Source organism: Pan paniscus, chromosome 4 (genome assembly GCF_029289425.2).
Source record: "Pan paniscus chromosome 4, NHGRI_mPanPan1-v2.0_pri, whole genome shotgun sequence".
Taxonomy (NCBI): domain Eukaryota; kingdom Metazoa; phylum Chordata; class Mammalia; order Primates; family Hominidae; genus Pan; species Pan paniscus.
Window position 1 is genome coordinate 78,366,669 of NC_073253.2, and position 20,851 is coordinate 78,387,519.

General features: G+C 45.3%; 2 protein-coding genes across 6 annotated transcripts in view; both read right to left on the bottom strand.

Moving 5' to 3' along the window:
- PDZD2 (PDZ domain containing 2) overlaps nucleotides 1–20,851 on the bottom strand; it is a 474,419-nt gene that overhangs the window by 167,128 nt on the left and 286,440 nt on the right. The gene's annotated exons all lie outside the window — the stretch shown is intronic.
- LOC117980319 (mitochondrial import receptor subunit TOM7 homolog) lies at nucleotides 20,168–20,604 on the bottom strand. The gene has a single exon (XM_055112467.2). The coding sequence runs from the start codon at nucleotides 20,549–20,551 to the stop codon at nucleotides 20,384–20,386; it is 168 nt and encodes a 55-aa protein (XP_054968442.1). The 5' UTR covers nucleotides 20,552–20,604; the 3' UTR covers nucleotides 20,168–20,383.

Sequence of the window (20,851 nt, forward strand, 5' to 3'; positions counted from 1 at the left end):
GCTAATACTACTGTCCTTTGTTGCCTACATCCATTATTGAAGGAAATACCAAATTTGAGCTACAGTTCAGTTTTCTTCCCTTCTAGGTTCACAGTCCCTCTGAAATCTACTAACAGAATCCAGGTTAAGATAGACAGATGTTTAAAGATCCTGCGCAAAAGGAATAAAGAGAGTGTTGTGCCCTATATCTGTCTGTCTCTCTGTCTGATTTAGTTTGAGGACAAGCTGGTCAAATCACTTCCTTCTCTGATAGCGACTGCATTTGCCTCGTCGGCTTCTTTGTGTCTTGTGGCTTCTACGTAGCTAAGCACGCAAGTGTTTAATACATCCTTTGGATTAAACCCTCTAGGTTGGGTTCTAAATATTTCTGAAGCAGAAATATTACATTCCGAATGTACATTCCCATGTTACATTCTGAATACCATTACACAGGGTAACTAAAATAACCCCGCTTTTTAGGATGCGCCTTCTTCATCTGGGTGGGTCCTACCATACCAATGTGGATTTACTACAAACTACTGATGCTGAGTTCTGAAAGGTTCCCCCAGCTCTGCCAGAGGGCCTAGGGCAGGCTTCTGTCTCCTGGATCATAAGCACCTTTTCAGGGTAGTTTTCTTGCCAAGAATAAGCAACACTTCCCACAGCCGTGTCAACTGTGGTTCTCAAAATAAGATCCATTTTCAGGAAAAGCCAAAATCGATTTTGTCTCTGATTTTTTTTTTTTTGGAGACACAGTCTTGCTCTGTCGCCCAGGCTGGAGTGCAGTGGCACAATCTCGACTCACTGCAACCACCGCCTCCCATGTTCAAGAGATTCTCCTGCCTCAGCCTCAGGAGTAGCTGGGATTACAGGCACGTGCGACCACGCCCAGCTGATTTTTGTATTTTTAGTAGAGACGGGATTTCACCATGTTGGCCAGGCTGGTCTCGAACTCCTGACCTCAGGTGATCCACCCGCCTTGGGCTCCCAAAGTGCTGGGATTACAGGCGTGAGTCACCGTGCCCGGCCTTGTCTCTGTATTTCAAAACTACACATCCGAAGCATCTTAGACTGTTCTGTAGGCTATTTTCCCCTCACATCATCCCAAGTGCCATGAAAGCAAAATGGAACTGAGCACATCAACCTTGGGGAGTTCATCTGACACTGGTTTGAACTCTCACCGAAAAGTAGTCACGACACCATGAGGCATTTCTCTAACAAAAACAAACCATGTGAGTGTGTTTGGACCACATGTTTACAAAAGAGAAGGCAGACCTACAAACTGAGACGCAGTCTTACATAAAGAGTTTTGTTTGGCCGGGTGCAGTGGCTCACGCCTATAATCTCAGTACATTGGGAAGCTGAGGCGGGAGGATTACTTGAGCCCAGGTGTTCAAGGTTACAGCAAGTTAGGATCGAACCACTGCATGCCAGTTTGGGCAATAGAGTGAAACTCTGTATCTTTAAAAAAAAGTTTTGCTCAAAAAGAGCCATGTCTCCAGGTCCATGTGAGTGCCATGAAATAATTACATTTCTCCCTCCCTGACACACACACACACACACACGCCCATACACACACAAAGGATAGCACTCACACTTAGCTTCTCTTTATCTAGGTTTGGTCACCCGAAAAATACATCTCTAAACCTTGCAGTCTGAACATTCTAAGACTAGTCAGTTGCATTATCATCTTGACCTAGTTCTCCACCTATCCTGGTTCCAGGGCTAATCATGTTAGATATGGCCATAAAAAAGAAAATAGGTTGAAAGCAGAGGAAACCTCACAGATTTCAGAGTCAATCTGTGGATAACAAGAGTCTATCATAGTAAATCACAGAGTAAAAACGATTTTAAAAATCAGTGCTATATCATTCACTGTGATGTGGCCTAGAATAGTGACTAACTTGCAAGGTTTGAGATCCTGGCTTCAAGACTGCTTAGGTTTTAGAGTGACCCAGAGGTTGTTTCTGGAGTAGATGAAGAACCCACAGAATTAAAAAACAAAACACATACTAAAACTGACAGCAGATTCTATCCCCATTTTGAAATCCCGGTGGCAACAAATGTAATGAATGAAGCCACCAGAGACTATAGCGAAGACTGATGTTTCTTCTACTGAAATGGCTGAATCCGTTCACTTTTAAGATGAGAAGTTAAATTTCTATTACCCTAACAAACTCATTACAAATGTCTAATTAGACACAGGCATAAGAGCATCTAATGTCTCAGCAGTATGAAAACAGCAGAATTTTCATCACACAAAGTTTGGATGGGCCAGTGGGACCCCAATAATATCCTCAAACACCAAGTTGTCCCCAAGTACGTACATTTCACAGCTTCAGCATTTCATTCTAACATTCCTTGACTCACTTGAGGGATAAACTGAAGTCAAGCAAGTTCTAGCCTGTAAAACAGATTGTGCAAAGGACTTAGCTTTACAAATCCAAACTGCATCCTTTATTTTTGCCACCTTCTTTCCTACAGCACTTAGATGTAATTTTCTGTTTCCCCTCCAGGTCTTTATTGCTCCCCTGCCAAAACTGTCTTGCATCTGTTACAATAAAATATCTGTGATGTTTTCCAAAGCCAGCAGCTTACTGCCAAAAGTCAAGCCTCTATCCCATGGGCAGTCGTCTGGGAACTGAAGTCAAAGTGTTGCAAACTCATGGCGAAGGTGGAATTTGGCAAGTCAAAGATGGGGCTCCTTGGAAAGCAGATCCTCCTCTTGCTGGTGGAAGTGGCCAGCAAGAGAAAATATGAACACGTTTGCCAAAGGGGCAGAAATGTTGGTGCAAAAGGCAAGAGCAAAAGGTTGCTATTCCATTAAAGAGCACCATGATGAATTCTGGGATTCGTGCCATTCAAATGAAGACCAACTCCACTACCCTTGGATCTCCTGCCACTCACCTCATGGCTTGTGGTCTTCTATTTTTGTTATGATTTGTGTGGAAATCTAAATTGTTCACTGCAGAACCACTTTTTTTTTGGTGGGGGGGCATGGGGATGGGAAGGAGAGTTTGTAAGAATTTTAAGTTTTTGTTAAAAGGGCAAGCCTTGGAAAAACACAATACATAAACACAAGAACATTTATCTGCCCTTCACTGGGAGTCATCTGCACTGATGTTCTGCCCCTGCGGTCTCAGGTGTCTCACTGAAATAGAGACTTTTTACCAAACGGATTCTCAAGGGCCACTTCGTGCCTTCCTCAGATTCACCTTACTCTGCCAATTTCCAACTTGGTTTCCATCTTCTAATTTGGGAAGTGTTGAAATGAGAAAGGCAAAGAGATGGTCTGGGTGTATGTGGCTTTAGGCTACCTGACAACCTCCAAACCTCAAAATTACCAAAAATACAGACTATAGGGTGATCCTTCTCTTCTACCAATGAGTCACTTTTGGTCCCTTTAAGGACCAAGTTCCTCTGCTGCATGTAAAATATAGTTGGGTTGATTCTACAGGAAGAGATCCTGAAAGAAAGGGAAGGCAGATCTACAGTCCCAAGTCAACAACTGTCATGGCCTGACTCGTGGTACAGGGACCTCATGGTGCAGGGCTGACAATGTGCCCTGCTGAGGCCATCTGTGGAGTCACAGTGTGGCTATCCAGTGAGGCACCCATGCACTTAACAAAGGCAATCTGGGCAGATGGGCCTACAAGGGACAGCAAAGACAACAGAAGAAGTCACAAAGGGGTATGCCCTGCTGCAAGGAACAGTTGCCATGTCCATGGAGGGAGAATGTTGCTATCTTGTTCCCCCGTCACCAAGGAAAGGCAGGGCTCCAGTCAGGATCTCCATGGCATGAGGGACCTTGTGCTCCACCCCCAGTGCCACCGTAGGTAATGTGAAGAACTCATGTTTGGAAGTGAGAGACTATATCACCTACAAAAGCTCTTAAGAGGGGCACAGCTTGTATGTAAACACAAAGCCACAGAAAGGAATCCTCTGCTGGCCACTGAGCCACGAAATTATTGATTCCCTTTTATAGACACGGTCACAAGTTTTCTTGAACTCAGAATCATTACTTTTATTTTGTCTGGCTGTTCCTCTCCTCTAGGTTTATACACTTTGTGCATATATGCAGACGTCTGGCTTGGTCTTTGATTCTATTCACCATAAGGAAAAAAATGATAAATAGATGTCTGATTCCAGCCTTGTTTCCATAGCCAAAGGGAGATGACAGATGCTTTAGCTTTGGGCTGGACACTCAGCCCTCACAACACTGTATAGATGAGTTGGCTTGTTAAGGGCTGCTCATGGTTTGCACGCCAAAGTGATTAGACTTTGGTGGTTTCTGTCTCTTTAGGAGCCAGCTTGGTTGCATGGCTCAGAAGCAAAAAGGTCCCACGTGCTACCATGTGGTACCAGGTAGTTTTAGAATTCTGACACACACTGCCTACCCATGCAGAGGAAGAGGTTACTCACCCTCCAGCCTGAGCCTTCTGGGAACCCAAAGCCAACCCTTCACCCCACAGCCCGCCTCACTGCATCTGGCCACACAGCACCACTCCCTCTTGGGCAAGCCTAACACACTTTCTCACGTGCTGATTCCTAACTGCCCCTTGGCCTGGGGAGTCCAGACCTCAGTCTGGTTGGTTTCCAGTTGAGTTTCAGCAGTTACGCAAATCAGGTTTCTGACTGTGTCTGAAATTCCAGTGCATACAGGAACAGCAGGTTGCTTAATCTCTAAATTCAGAGCCAACCCCTTTTCTAAATACGAAAGTGCTGCCCAGCTCCCATGGTAGATTAAAGGACCCACCTCTCCCAGCTCTGACAACCTGGCTCATCAAGCGTACACGCGCCATCTTGTTTTCCAGGCCCTACCTCCGGTGGGGCGCCATACTTTTCATATTTTCATCCTTCCTCACTTGTTTTGTCAAACTGGGCCCCACCCCCATTCTTCTCTACTGACAACATCCAATTTCCAAATATAGGAGGAAAGATGGTTGAAATGTCCCGGTAGTAAACAACAATCTCCTGTGAGATGCTTTCCTGTGTTTCTGCAATGGACAAAAAGCTACTTACACAAGACGGCTCCATACCGAGGCCTGAAGTTTCGACACAAGTTAAACATGAACAAGGTCACCAGATTTTCCTCTTCCTTTATTAGAAATGACATAACAATGAAATACTGTGCTGGGTAGAGGAGCACTGCATGTTCAGAGGTAAGGTTGGAGGGCCTACAGTAAGCTTTCTTAGAGGGCAATAAAGAAACATTGTTCTAAATATGAGAAAACATGGTATTCAGCTGTCTTTTTTTTATAATTGCAAAAAACATCTTTTTTTTTTCCAAAGTGGCAATACCAAATGCTCTCAGATTGTGGAAGTCTAGCCAGCATTCAGTATGCAAGAGAGAAAGAAGTGAATGACTTGTGTGAATTACCAGAGTTTTGGTCCCCACTGGGTTCTTCCAGTAGGGCACACAGTCATTACATGGCTGGACCCATAGGTGTCTTCTCCAGCAGGTTCATAAACCAGGAAAGAGGGTGAAAATCCAACCACAGGCACATAGTTCATCTAATATTTCTTTACTATTGTTGGGACCCTGCAGAAAAGCTTCAACTTCCTAACTCCTGAATCTACCCATTTGGAGGCGATAGCACCAATACAGACTAAGAAACTAAAATCAGTTTCCCAAACAAGAGCCCATTCAAATTGCTGAGGGCTTAATTTGCTGCATCAACCCACTGATCACATTATTCACCAATGATATTAAAAAATCAACAGGTCAAGGTGGGGTGCTGGGAGCAGTGGCTCACGCCTGTAATCCTAGCACTTTGGGAGGCCAAGGTGGGCAGATCACTTGAGGTCAAAAGTTTGACACCAATCTGGCCAACATGGTGAAACTGTCTCTAAACGGGGGCGGAAATCAACAGACCAACCAGCAAACCAGCAAATGTTTTTTTCTAAAGATCAGATAGGCTTTGTGGGTCACTATCTCCGTCCTATATTCTTCTTTGTTTCTTCAACTCTTCAAAACATAAAACACATTCTTAGCTCCCAGGCCATACAAAAACAGGCTAGGGCAGTCTGGATTTGCCTAAGGGCCATAGCTTGCCGAACACCGCTTCCAGCAGGAACCCTGGGAAGGAACCTGTCCCCAACACAGCTTCTAAGTCACTGCAGATAGCACCTGGGACAGATCGGTCTGAAGGATGGGAGACAAAGGGGACACACACAACAGGTGAACAGTAGGCAAGAAAGGACAAGAGTTGGGGTGGCGATGGTAGGAACATGGGGTGAAAAAGTTTTCTAAAAGACCACAGGAGGTGCTGTTCCTCCTCCCATAGAAGGCTAGCTGTGTAATGCTGAGAAATCACACGGAAAGAGAGACTAGCAATGATGTGTGGGCTTGCTTGACTAAACACAGCCATCCCCCAGCCCTCCAGGACTAAAATGCAAAGCCACAAAACGTGGCCACCACGGCATGAGGATGACCACAGCATGAGGATGCCAGCCAGGCAGTAAGCAGTAACCCAAGCAGCTCCCAATTTTGCCTTTTCAGACACACCCCTGTGGCTACGGGGCATTCTCCAAACCTCAACGCAAAGAGTTCCAGGATTCAGGCTGGGCTATTCTACCGAAACAAAATTCTCCACCTACCTCTGACGTTCTTCTCAGGCTGACCACACGCACCATTTCTATCCAACCTCCTCCATGTTAGCCCAATCCCCCAACACCCTGGCCACTTCATTAGTGAGGGAAAACATGTCAGATCATCCCAGTGCCCAGGAGAAGCAAGGCCTAGAAATGATTCAGAACCTGGGGCTGGAGATGATCTTTATTCTGTTCTACTTCTCTCATCACAAGCCCCAAACCTTGACAACAGAAGGAACACCCTGAGACTCGGCTACAATCATGGGAATCAAAAATCAGTTTTAAAATTATCCTTGCATGTGGCTGCCACCCATGGTCCTCCCCATTTATTTTCTACTTCTGAGTGTGAAACGTCACTGTGACAGTTTCCAACCCTCTGCACTCCCCCCACTCCATGACAAATATTCAGGATTCACACTTCACTTTCACACTGCTTTCCAATCCCTTGACTTAGAAGCCGAGCAGAGGCAGCCTGCCTTAATGGAGAAAACATTAGTGCATTCGGGCTTCACTCTGGATCCCAGTCAATTTCTGGATATTTCACAGCTGTTATACATCCACCTCCTTTCTTACAAAAGCCAGCAAAAATTAGTGAGCACCTCGTTGGCTCTGAAATATGAAAATAGAGCCATAGTCAAGCCTGAAAATCAGTTTCTGGTTGACTCCCTTCAAAGTATTTGTTCTAAAACACAGTGTCTGCAGTTCATTTATCATCTGCCAATTTTTAAATGAGTTTAAATTAAAAAAGCTTCAATGCTGCATGCTTTTTTTTTTTTTTTTTTAAAGCAACTCTCAGAATAAAACTGTCATTTGGTCATCACACTAGTAACTCAGAAAACTGTTGCTTGGGCAGATATCAGCACAATTCAAGCTGAGTCTTTTATGTTATTATTACCTGCTCATCTCTCATATAATTAAAAAATAATAAACCCTTGGAAGACCTGTAAGTTGTGTTCAGAGAGAAAATGTGATTCTCTTCACCGCTCAGGTCTCCCGTCCTACCTGCTTTATGAGCTGGTCAGGTGAGCGTGCTCTGCTGTGCTTCAGCAGCCTCTGGAATGGGACAGACTCCAAAGTTGGTGTGCTTCACTTCCCTTCTCCATTCAGGTCTTTAAAGTCCTGGGTTATTAACTATCAACAAAAATACAAGCTGCGCCATGCGTGCTCCAACTTCCTGCCAGCTCCCCATGCTCTGTGGAGCTGAGGAGCAGATTCTCTCTCTCTCCTCCCGGCTTCACCTCCTGAGCTCCAGAGCCCCACCCACCCACAGCACTCAGATCATTTTTCATTTATGAGTGCATCCAGCCACGCTGTGTTTGTAAGAGAACGAGCCAATCCTTGCCCTGCCAGTGTATTGGAACCAGGCTGCTATAAACGGTTCTAATTTTCCAGGAGTATGGGGGGAAATCATATCCCAGCAGACATCATGCATGGCTTCCTCCTGCAGGTATCTGCAGATCAGCTCTTCCATCACCAAAGGACGCACACTTGGCCACGCACACTTGGACCACAGCTGCTTCATTCTACAGACTGCCGGGGAGGTGGACTGAAGATTTCAGGCAGGAGAAAACCAAAATATTATCAAAATGTGTACTTCACATAACTAAAAATGTGAAGCTAGGATGATCAGTGAAGAAACTTTCCACTCAGTGACCTGATATTTCACAATACATTTAATCTGTCTTGCACTTATTAAAGGGCCAGATTTTTTTTTAAATTGCATCCAAATGCAAACAAAAATCAAGGGGTTAAATTATTTTATAAAGAAGTCTGTTGGGAAATAAAAGCCATTTGTCTTGATGACACCAAATTTACAACTTTTCTACTCCGACTAAGCTTCCAACTTCCATTGTAGACAAGTACTCGCAAAACCAGAAATTATCAGTCAGCCCTTGAGTTGCTGAGAACATCCTCAACTTTTAAACACAATATGATTTTTCTAAGGTTTTATCAGGAAATAGAATGTTAAAAAACAGGCTTCCCTAAACCAACACACATATATAGTGGTTTCTATTATGTGTAAAATTTGCCTTGTTTTACAGCTGAAGCCAAAGGGGTCTTTCATGATCCAACAGCCAGAGACAAAGATTCCAAAAACCTTTGGTGTAGGTATAAAAATGTACATGTGCAACTTAAATGGGAATGACATTTTATTATTCCAATACTCACAAGGTCCTTTGTTAGCTATACTTGTAAGGAACAAAATAGGAGCAAACACCCTCTGTTTACTTCTTGCAGCCATTCTATTTTCTTTCTTTTTTTTTTCTTTTTTTGAGACAGGGTCTGGCTCTGTTGCCCAGGTGGGAGTGCAGTGGAGTAATCTCGGCCCACTGCAACCTCCATCTTCCGGGTTCAAGAGATTCTCCTGCCTCAACCTCCTGGAGTAGCTGGGATTACAGGCGCCCGCCACCATGCCCAGATATTTTTTGTATTTTTAGTAGAGATGGGATTTCACCATGTTGGTCAAGCTGGTCTCAAACTCCTGGTCTCAAGTGATCTGCCCATCTCGGCCTCCCAGAGTTCTGGGATTACAGGTGTGAGCCACCACTGCTGGCCAGATTTTTGGTGTTTTGTAGTATATTCATTTATTTTAGAGTTTTATCCAGTATAAATTTTTCCCCTAGGACCCTTGTATTGACATAACCTAGTTCCAGTCACAGTGACACATTTTTGAAATTGCTTCTAAATTTTCCATGTATTAAAAAACTGGTGGTCTAGTATCTGGACTTCAGTCTTTTTATTATTATTTTTTAATTAGATGGTTCAAATGTCTCCTAAACAGAAAATGCTATACATTTTCTCATGTGCTCCAAATGGATTCTAGCCATCCCAATACCCTAACACATTCTTGAAAACAAAAACAGGATCTGCCTTTTACTGATGAGATGAAGAAGACAGAAAGTCACTAGTATATATGATGTTTCCCTGGTGCGGCAGAGAAAGAACTAATGGGAGGATTAGTTCCTAGTCTCCAAACACCAGCAGGGAGCCCCAGGCAAGTCCACATTTTTTGTGTGCATTCAAGAGGCCTGAAAGTTGATCGTGTGGGTAACTTCCTGGAACTCACCTTCCTCGTTCAGGAAAGCGTGGACTCCTGCTCACAGTTCAAGCCAAGGAGAAGGAAGTCTGCTCTTTAGTTTTTTTTCTTTTAAAAGAAGTGAGGGAAAAAGATTAAAATTGCCTTGGCCTGTGACCAAACTGCAGTCCTAACAAGAGGTAAAATTTGCCTATAAAATATTCTTGACAGTATTAGTTGGTGACATCTGCCAAAAATCTATGGTAAAACCAGTTATCCCGCCTCTCTTTGTCCCGTTCTCTCAACGAAGGGTGGATAATATATAACATATAGTTTTGCTTTAAGGGGAATTACTGCTACATTTACTCACAAAACGAGCCACGTAGCATGTACCAGAATTCAGCAAGTACACAAGCCACCTAACTGCCCCAAGTTTCTGGGAAGCTGAATTGCATTATCCATGACAGGCATCTGGGGCTCTGCCTTCTTCGTGTCTACCTTGGTTCCTTGGTCACTGGGCTTAGGAGACCACTGTGCATTCACTGTCCATCACCTGGGAGGGACCCTGAAGATCACTGAGTTCTACTTTCTCATTGCGTTTGTATGGAAACAGAGGCCCACAGGAACATGAGGAAGCTTTCCAACATCACAGGGCACATTAGTGGAAGTACTGAGGTTACAACGTAAATCTTCCTGATTCAAACTCTAAGATGGTGCCAAGTGGACAAGGTGTGGATCTTTGTAGGCAGGGGCTCAGTAATGGCTGTCCAGCTGGTCACAAAGCCCAGCCTAGGGACACACCTAAGATTCTCCCAGAAGCTAAAACAGAAAGGTAACAAAGAGGGCAATCCCAGAAATCCCCAGCAGGAGTCAATCATACAGCAAAAGCCAAGGGACACCCCAGGTATAAACCCAAGAACGGAAAGCAGACACACGAATGGATATTCACACCCTCGATATTTGTAGCAGCACTGTTCACTCAATAACCAAAAGGTGGAAGCCATCTAAGCATCCACTGATGGATGAATGGATACAGAAAATGTGATACATATGTACAATGGAATACTATTCAGCCATAAAAAGGAAGGAAATTCTGACACATGCTACTACTTGGATGAGTTTTGAAAAGACACTATGCTGGCCGGGCGCGGTGGCTCATGCCTGTAATCCTAGCACTTTGGGAGACCGAGGTGGGTGGATCACTTGAGGTCAGGAGTTCGAGACCAGCCTGGCCAACATGGTGAAACCCCCATCTCTACTAAAAATACAAAAATTGGCCAGGCGTGGTGGCACACACCTGTAATCCCGGCTACTCGGGAGGATGAGGCATGAGAATCGCTTGAACCCTGGAGGCAGAGGTTGCAGTGAGCCAAGATTGCGCCATAGCACTCCAGCCTGGGCAACAAGAGCAAAACTCTGTCTTAAAAAAAAGAAAAACAAAGAAAAAAAAGACACTATGCTAAGTGAAATAAGCCAGTTATAAAAGGACAAACCCTATATGATTTTAATTGTATGAGGCACTCAGAATAGTAAAATTCACAGAGACAGAAAGTAGAATGGTGGTTGCCAGGGGCTGGGGAGAGGAGGAATGGGAAGTTACTGCTTAATGGATCCAGAGTTTCAGTTTTGCAAGAGGAAAAGCCTTCTGGAGATGGATAGTGGTGATGGTTACACAACAGTGTGAATGTACTTAATGCCACAAAACTATACATTTAAATTTATTAAAATGAGAACTTTTATATTAAGTGTGTGAAGTCAATGGAGCCTGGATTTTCTTTCTTTCTTTCTTTCTTTTTTTTTTTTTTGAGGCAGAGTCTTGCTCTGTCGCCCAGGCTGGAGTGCAGTGGTGCAATCTTGGCTCACTGCAGCCTCCGCCTCCTGGGTTCCAGCGATTCTCCTGCCTCAGCCTCCCGGGTAGCTGGGATTACAGGCACATGCCACCACGCCTAGCTAATTTTTGTATTTTTAGTAGAGACGGAGTTTCACCATGTTGGCCAGGCTGGTCTCGAACTCCTGACCTCAGGTGATCTGCCTGCCTCGGCCTCCTAAAGTACAAGGATTACAGGCCTGAGCCACTGCACCCGGTTTGGTTTTCTTTACATTTTCTCATTGGCCAGTTCTATGGCTATCATGCTTCATATGCTTGATGTCACAAAATGAAAAGACCATAAAGTGCAATTCATAAATGGTCTTAAAAACAACAGGAAGCACTAACATTTCCTTCTCTCCTTTTCCCATCCCCCAGTCAAAAATCACACACAGAAAGTTATGAAAGCAAACAAGGTTTGTTTTCCTGCCCCTTGATGGGAGATGATAATGTCAGCGCTGATGGGGAACACCCTGCCGATTGTGCAAGCGGGGAGGACCTTGGCCTGCAAATGTGGGGAAGCAGCTCCCTTCCAACTTCTGCCATTAATGGAGAGGGTTCAGAATCACACCCGAGAAAGCTCCGTGTGGCTGTGGCCCACTTCTCCCCTCCCATCCAGCCCTCCTGGAGTTCACACACCCTCAACTCACACAATGCCGGCAGCATACACTGACACCATCATGCTCTGGGGCCTTCATCGTATACAGATCTGTTTCTTAGCTGTCAAATCTGTCCCATGAGCCATAAGCCTCTAGTGGACAGAGCTGCCTCCAGCTCTCTGGCCCCCTCTTTTCAGTCTCATTCGTCCTGCCAGGCCAGGGTGGGCCTTGGAGGGGCACCAGCTTCTTCGTTCCTCCCTCCTGTCACCTGGATTATCCCATCTACTTCCATAGCTACAGCAACCAAGTAAGAGCCACCAGCTCCTCAATCTCCATCTCTCTTCTGAGCTCAGACCCTCACCTCCTGCCCAGCTGCAGCTGGGTGTCCTGCAGCCACCTCAAACTCAGCCTGCCCTAAAAAACCCACTATGCGGCCAGGTGCAGTGCCTCACACCTGTAATCCCAGTACTTTGGGAGGCCAAGGCAGGTGGATCGCTTGATGTCAGGAGTTCGAAACCAGTCTGGCCAACATGGTGAAACCCCGTCTCTATTAAAAATACAAAAATTAGCCAGGCGTAGTGGTGTACGCCTGTCATCCCAGCTACTCAGGAGGCTGAGGCAGGTGGATCACTTGATGTCAGGTGTTCGAAACCAGCCTGGCCAACATGGTGAAACCCCATCTCTGCTAAAAATACAAAAATTAGCCAGGCGTGGTGGTACATGCCTGTAATCCCAGCTACTCAAGAGGCTGAGACAGGAGAATTGCTTGAACCCAGGAGGCAGAGGTTGCAGTGAGCTGAGATCGTGCCACTATACCCCAGCCTGGGCAAAAGAGTGAGACCCTGCCTCAAATAAACAATCCCATTATGCTCTCCCTCAGACAGGTTCCCCCTCCTGTATCTCCTCTTCCAACTCATGCCAATTCCCTGTCACTGAAGCACAACTGAGTCGCCCTTGGCTCCTCTCTCCCCTCCACCCTTGCTGGTAGGTCCTGTCAACTCCACTTCTTCAGTCTCTCTCACTCCTGACTTCAAGTGATCCACTAGCCTTGGCCTCCCAAAGTACTGGGATTACAGGCCTGAGCCACCGCGTCTGGTCGCATAGTGGGTTTTTTAGGGCACACCAAGTTTGAGGTCCCCTTCTGCTGTTTTGAGTCACACCTTAGGGCCTTGACTCTAGACTGCTCTCACCTCCTCAGTTGTCTACCCCTCCAGTATATCCTGCACACAGAGGTATCCGGTGGCAAATACGTAACATCTGCTTGAAACACTCAAATAATTTCTCATTGTCCAAAGGATAACGCCTAAACACCTTGATGCGTATTTGAGACCATTCTTCATCTATTCCTGTGTTATTCAGGCTTTTGTGTCACTATAGGGAAATACCTGGCCAGACACGGTGGCTCACGCCTGTAATCCCAGCACTTTGGGAGGCCGAGGCGGGCGGATCACGAGGTCAGGAGATCGAGACCATCCTTGCTAACACCGTGAAACTCTACTAAAAATACAAAAATATTAGCCAGGTGTGGTGTAGTCCCAGCTACTTGGGAGACTGAGGCAGGAGAATGGCAAGAACCCGGGAGGCGGAGCTTGCAGTGAACGGAGATCATGCCACTGCACTCCAGCCTGGGCGACAGAGCGAGAGTCCGTCTCAAAAAAAAAAAAAAAAAAACCTGAGACTGGGTAATGTACAAAGAAAAGAGGTTTAATTGGTACACTGTTCTGCAGGCGGTACAGGAAGCGTGGTACCTGCACCCGCCTGACTTCTGGGGAGGCCTCAGAATGCTTTTACTCATGGCAGAAGGCAAAAAGGGAGCGGAAGCAGGCACTTCACATGGCACAAGAAGAGCTAGAGGGGAGAGGTCCCAGACCTTTGCACAACCTGATCTCGCATTAACTAAGTAAGAACTCACTTATCACCAAGGGGTTGGTGCTCAGCCATTCATGGGGGATCCTCCCCCATGATCCAGTCACCTCCTACCAGGCCCCAGCCCCCAACGTTGGAAATCCCATTTCAACAGGAGACTTGGAGGGGACAAACATGCAAACTATATCAATGCCCACATCATGAAACCCACAGATAGTCATGCTAGCCGCTGCTTTTCTTTTCAGCCTCCCGAGTAGCTGGGATTACACATGTCCAGCACCACACCCGGCTAATTTTTTTGTATTTTCTGTAGAGACGGGGTTTCACTATGTTGGCCAGGCTGGTTTCAAACTCCCAACCTCAGGTGATCCACCCGCCTCGGCCTCCCAAAGTGCTGGGATTACAGGCGTGAGCCACTGCTCCTGGCCTTCCACTGCTCTTTTTCATGTATCTGTGCTTTCACATATGCCAGTGGTTCTCAACTGGGGAAGATATTGTCCCACAGGAGACATTTAGCACTGTCCGCAGATATTTTAAACTGTCACAACTAGGATGGGTGGGGCATTGCTGCTGGCATCTAGTGGCAGAGGCCAGAGATGCAGCTAAACATTTGATGGTATGCAAGACAGTCCTCCCACAAAGAATGATCTGTAGCACACACCGTGACACAGGTTCTTAGAAGGTTATGCTGCATTTATTATTACCGTGATTGCTTTCATTCTATGGGCTGCAAGCATAAATGCTGACAGGGTGCAGAAAATTAAGTGAATCAGAGAAGCAGGTTAGACAAAATCAACAGCAGACGCTGAGTCTGGAGCCAACATGCCCTTTCTAAAGCATTCAGATTCAAAACTCCACGACGCTGAGCACAGCCATGCAGCAGGTGGATGGGTCACAGCTTCTACGAGGCTCCCAAGCAAGGGTGGGGGACAGTTTGTTTCTGGTACTTATTTCATTGCAAGTATGGATCAATATTTATTGAAAAGTTCCCTCTTAAATCTCCTTTCAGAGCCCAGCATACTCCTAAGTTCTAGTAAGTAAATGGAAAAATAGGGCAAAACTCTCAACTTAGATCCTTAACATACCCTCTTACATTTCCTTTCAGAGTCCAGCATACTCCTAAGTTCTCATAAGTAAATGGAAAAATAGGGCAAAACTCTCAACTCAGATCCTTAATACAGTTTTCCTGTGCTTCTGAATTTTCTTTTCAAGGGTTCTTTTCTTGGCCCGGCATGGTGGCTCAGGCCTGTAATCCCAACACTTTGGGAAGTCGAGGTGGGTGGATCATCTGGGGTCAGGAGTTCAAGACCAGCTTGGCCAACACGGTGAAACCCCATCTCTACTAAAAATACAAAAATTAGCCAGGTGTGGTGGCACATGCCTGTAATCCCAGCTACTCAGGAGGCTGAGGCAGGAGAACCCCTTGAACCTGGGAGGCGGAGGTTGCAGTGAGCCAAGATCGAGCCATTGCACTCCAGCCTGGATGACAGAGCAAGACTCTGACTCAAAAAAAAAAAAAAAAAAAAAATTCTTTGTAATTTTTCTAATGACCTTAATCTAGTTTTTCCAAAAATACATTCTATATTTTGGGAAATGCTCTATGAAAGAAGGAGATGCTCTATGAAAGAATGCTCCTTAACTCTGTGGTCAAATGGGTTTGAGAAGTGTTTACCAGCACCTTGAGAGGCCAAGGCAGGTGGATCACCTGAGGTCAGCAGAAGTGTTTACTAGCTATTCCTTTAACTGGTGTGACCAAATCTTACTTTATCAAATGGTTCCCACCCCATCTTTTTATAGTGAAATATTTTAATATTTAGGGAAGCAGCGCTTTGAAGACTTTGTGAAATACTCAAGCACTCTCCTTGGCTGTCTGATTTGCACTCTCCTTCAGCAGAAGGCCATCTCAGTTTAAACTTCCATTTGTGTGCAGAGAAGTCCCAGCTCATCCTAACTCAGTCCCCATCCCTCAGGCAGAGACCTGTTCTTTCCTCCTTACATATTCTCAGTGAGGGTAGGCATACTGAAATGGCCTGGTTTTCTTCAAGAAGGAGCCATCTTGGTGAAGATGGAGGAAGGCAATGAGTCACCCTGTGAAATGGGGGTATAGCTGGAGAGCAAGTGCACGTCGGTGTGGCCCAGTGACTTGGGTCCTAGACAAGGACACACATCTCTTAGGCCCATGGGTCACCTCTGGCTAGTTTTCAGAATCAAGGTCCATTAATGACTATTAGGTCCATTGAAAAAGATAAGCATAGATCTTCTGGAGCTAGATGGAAAAAAGGGCCAGTCACTTCGGGCAAGGAGAGTCTAACTACAAAGTAGCAGGAGGCCAGGTGCGGTGGATCATGCTTGTAATCCCAGCACTTTGGGAGGCTGAGGCAGGTGGACCACCTGAGCTCAGGGGTTTAAGATCAGCCTGGCCAACATGGTGAAACCCCGTCTCTACTAAAAAATACAAAAATTAGCTGGGTATGGTAGCAGGCACCTGTAATCCTAGCTACTCGGGAGGCTGAAGCAGGAGAATCACTTGAGCCTGGGAGGCGAAGGCTGCAGTGAGCGAGATAGTGCCACTGCACTCCAGCCTGGGTGACAGAGTGAGACCCTGTCTCAAACAAACAAACAAAAAACACCCAAAAAACAAAGTAGCAGAAGGTTTTTATGACTACCAAACAATCAGACACATTCTACCAGAAAGAGCTGGACCAGCCCTGCCCTCACTTTTTTTCTCTCCCATGATGCAACATGGTACTGTGTTTTATTATTTTACATTTAATTTTTTAAAATTTCTACTTTTGTTTTAGATCCAGGGGTATATATGCAGGTTGGTTACCTGGGTATATTGTATGATGCTGAGGTATAGAGTACAACTGATCCTGTCACCCAGGTACTAAGCATGGTACCCAATAGTTACGTTTTTCAACCCTGGGCCCTGACCCCCTCTAGTAGTCTCCAGCATCTATTGTTGCCATATTTATGTCTATGAATACCCAATGTTTAGCTCCCACTTGTGAGAATAATATGCGGTATTTAGTTTTCTGTTCCTGTGTTATTTTGCTTAGGATGATGGCCTCCAGCCGCGTCCATGTTGCTGCAAAAGACATGATTTCATTTTTTTTATGACTGTGTCGTATTTCATGGTGTATATATACCACACTTTGTTTATCCAATCTAGCATTAATGGGCACATAGGTTCATTCCATGGCTTTGCCATTGTGACTAGTGCTGAGATGAACATACAAGTGCATGTGTCTTTTTGACAGGATGATTTGTTTTCTTTCAGGTATATACCTAGTATAGAATTGCTGGGTTGAATGGTAGTTCTGTTTTAAGTTCTTTGAGAAATCTCCAAACAGCTTTCCACAGTGGCCAAACTAACTTACATTCACACCAACAGTGTATAAGCATTCGCTTTTCTCCAAAGCCTCCCCAGCGTCTGTTATTTTTTAGCTTTTAATTTTTTTTCTTTTTTTTTTTTTTTTCCAGATGGAGTTTCTACCTTGTTGCCCAGGCTGGAGTGCAGTGGTGCAATCTCGGCTCACTGCAACCTCTGCCTCCCGGGTTCAAGCAATTCTCCTGCCTCAGCCTCTGGAGTAGCCGGGAGTACAGGCTCGTACCACCATGCCTGGCTAATTTTGTATTTTTAGTAGAGATGGGGTTTCGCCATGTTGGCCGCTGGTCTCGAACTCCTGACCTCAGGTGATCCGCCCGCCTCAGCCTTCCAAAGTGCTGGGATTACAGGCGTGAGCCATCATGCCTGGCCTGGCTTTTAATTTTTTTTTTTTTTAAGTGACAGGGTCTTGCTCCATTGGCCAGGCTGGGGCACAGTGGCACAATCATAGCTCTCTTCAGCCTCAAACTCCTGGGCTCAAGGGATCTCCTGCCACAGCTTCCTAAGTAGCTGGATTATAGGAACATGCCACTATGCCTGGCTAATTTTTTTTACTTTCTGTCAAGACAGGGTCTTGCTATGCGTTTCCTAGGCTGGTCTTGAACTCTTGGCCTCAAATGATCCTCCCACCTCAGCCTCCAAAAAATGCTAGGATTATAGGTATGAGGCACTTGACTTCACAAATAACTGCCATTGGTGTGAGATGGTATCTCATGGTGGTTTTAATTTGCACTTTTCTGGTGATAAGCAATGTTGAGCATTTTTTCATGTTTGCTGGCCACTTGTATGTCTTCCTTGAGAAATGTCTTTTCCTGTCTTTGGCCCACTTTGTAAATGGGTTATCTTTTTTTTTTGCTTGTTGGCTAGTTTAAGTTCCTTATAGATTCTAGTATTAGACCTTTGTTGGAAACAGAGTTTGCAAATATTTTATCCCATTCCGTGGGTTGTCTGTTTACTCTGTGGATAATTTCTTTTGCTGTGCAGAAGCTCTTTACTTAGGTCTTACTTGTCAATTTTTGTTTTTGTTGTGTCTGCTTTTGAGGACTTAGCCATCAATTCTTTTCCAAGGCCGATGTCCAGAATGATGTTTCCTAGGTTTTCTTCTAGGATTCTTACTGTTTGAGGTCTTACATTTAAATCTTTAGTCCACGATGAGTTAATTTTTGAAGACGGTAAAAAGGTAGGGGTCCAGTTTCATTCTTCTGCATATGGCTAACCAGATATCCCAGCACCATTTATTAAATAGACAGTCCTTTCCTCATTGTTTTTGTTAACTTTGTGGAAGATCAGACGGCCTTAGATGTGTGGCTTTATTTCTGGGTTCTCTATTTTGTTCCATTGGTTTGTGTGCCTGTTTTCGTACCAGTACCGTGCTGTTTTAGTTATTATAGACTTATGTATAGTCTGAAGTCAGGTAATGTGATGCTTCTGACTTTGTTCTTTTTACTTAGGATGACTTTCCATGGCCTCACTTAAAGGCATTTGTGCCTCCTTAGCCCCTTAGACCCTCCTGCCAGTCACTGCAGGACATAGATAAGTGTTCAGTCCCTATTTTCCAGCCTGGCTTGTCAGTCCAATCAATCCTTTGAGTTAGGGGTAGTTTCTTTCTTCACAGAAATGGAGACAATTTTGGTTTTGGAAACTCAATCCAGCTCCACCAGGACTTGAACTTATTCCCAGGAATCCTGCCACAGACATGAAGACCCTCAGGCACAGGCTCCAAGTGTTGGTGACAACACACACTCTACTGGGCAGAAGGAATAAGGAATTTTCTGGGCCAATATCACCAGTCAATTTCAGCTCAAGAATTCTGTCTAATGCCTCAAGGCTCTGGGAGCTCTAAGAAATCAATTTTGCTAAGAATCTCTAAAGATAAAATCTTTGGGGTATGATCCTGCTGGTGTCCATGAGATTGGCTACGTCTCAAGACCAGAATCAGACAAATAATTAACAAGTGTCTCCTCTAAGCACATGCGCCACATAAACTTGCTGGGAAGATGAAGAATATCCAGATGAAAAGATTCCCACCACTACGAGGCAACACACGCCAAACGTGAAGTGATGGATAAAGGCAGTGGGGACTCCAGCGTTTCCACAGGGACCTATCACCATGGGCTGGGGGAATCAGGAGCGATTTTTCAGAAGAAGTGCGTCTTCAGGAAAGCCTCAAAGCTGGTTTCTTGCTCTTGACATTGGCCCAAGTTCCAAGCTTCTCCCCATCATGGACAAAAGGAAAGTGGGCTACTCCTCACAGCAGCTGTACCTGGAGACAATTACATTCTAGCTCAGTCCACCTAATTGGCACCGCACAGCAGGGAGAACAAGCCAAATGGCAGGCTTGTGGAACAGGCATTCTGGGAAGGACGGCAGCCAAGTGGGTTTGGGTTCAGACTGCTGCCCATGCTACTTGGAGCGTATTAACTGGACCAGCAGACCAAAGGCCCATCGCAATTCCACTAAGACTGTGGGGAGAGCTTGGAACTGTGGGGAGAGTTTGGAAGCTCCAACTCTTTGTATTTTATCTTTACTGCACTGAATTGTCATTGTCAGTGAAAGCACTGCCATTCATTTGGTTTTCAGAAACTCAAGGCGATGTGGCTGTTTCCTCCCTAATGACTCCCCTGAATGTGGTGCATCTTAACGCCACCGAGTGTGGAGGTGCAGCCCAGGTGGGTCAGAAGCAGGAGACACGATTCTAGTGTTCTTCTCATTCAACGGGGGAATAAGCTTGAAACTTGACTCTCACCAGTGTGCCGAAGTGGTCAAGGGCAGTCACTGATGTTGTGCTTCTCCAGGCACCTGTACAGAGTGTGCATTCAACAAATACCTCATGCCACTGTGACTTATCTGCAAGTGTATTTTATTTTTATTTTTTTAACATTGTTAAAAACATTTATTCTGATACATTCTATCATAAGTTAGTACAAGTTCCACTCTGCTACAGGTTCATCTGTGAAGAGCCTTGTGCCATCCAAATAGTGACTGAATGATGTTCCATCTCTTATCCGAGCCAGAGCACACATCTTTCATGCTGTCCACTGATTGCCTCCAAATCCAGAAGACCAAATAATCCTTTATCCCCAAAGTAGGCTCAAAACAGTTGGTTCAGACATTCCAGGATCTGCACCCCTCTTAAATCCCAGGTAAATCACAAGAGGGATAAAGCCCAAGTGGATGGCAAACTGGCCCCCGTTGAAGAGCTGCTGCAGTCTCTGCTTGGCCTCTTTGCTCAGCTTCACCATGGCGACGGCCGTGTGGCACAGGGAGGACCCCTTACAGCAACCACCACATCGGGAATCCGAAAGGGAGAAGTTATTTTTATTTTTACTTATCTATTTATTTATTGAGATGGAGTTTCACTCTTGTTGCCCAGGCTGGAGTGCAATGGCACGATCTCAGCTCACTGCAACCTCTGCCTCCTGAGTAGCTGGGATTACAGGTGCCCACCACCAAGCCTGGCTAATTTTTTGCATTTTTAGTATAGACGGGGGTTTCACCATGTTGGCCAGGCTGGTCTTGAACTCCTGACCTCAGGTGATCCA

Coding starts and splice junctions, on each gene's coding strand:
- LOC117980319 (XM_055112467.2), bottom strand. CDS start 20,551: ATGGTGAAGCTGAGCAAAGAGGCCAAGCAGAGACTGCAGCAGCTCTTC.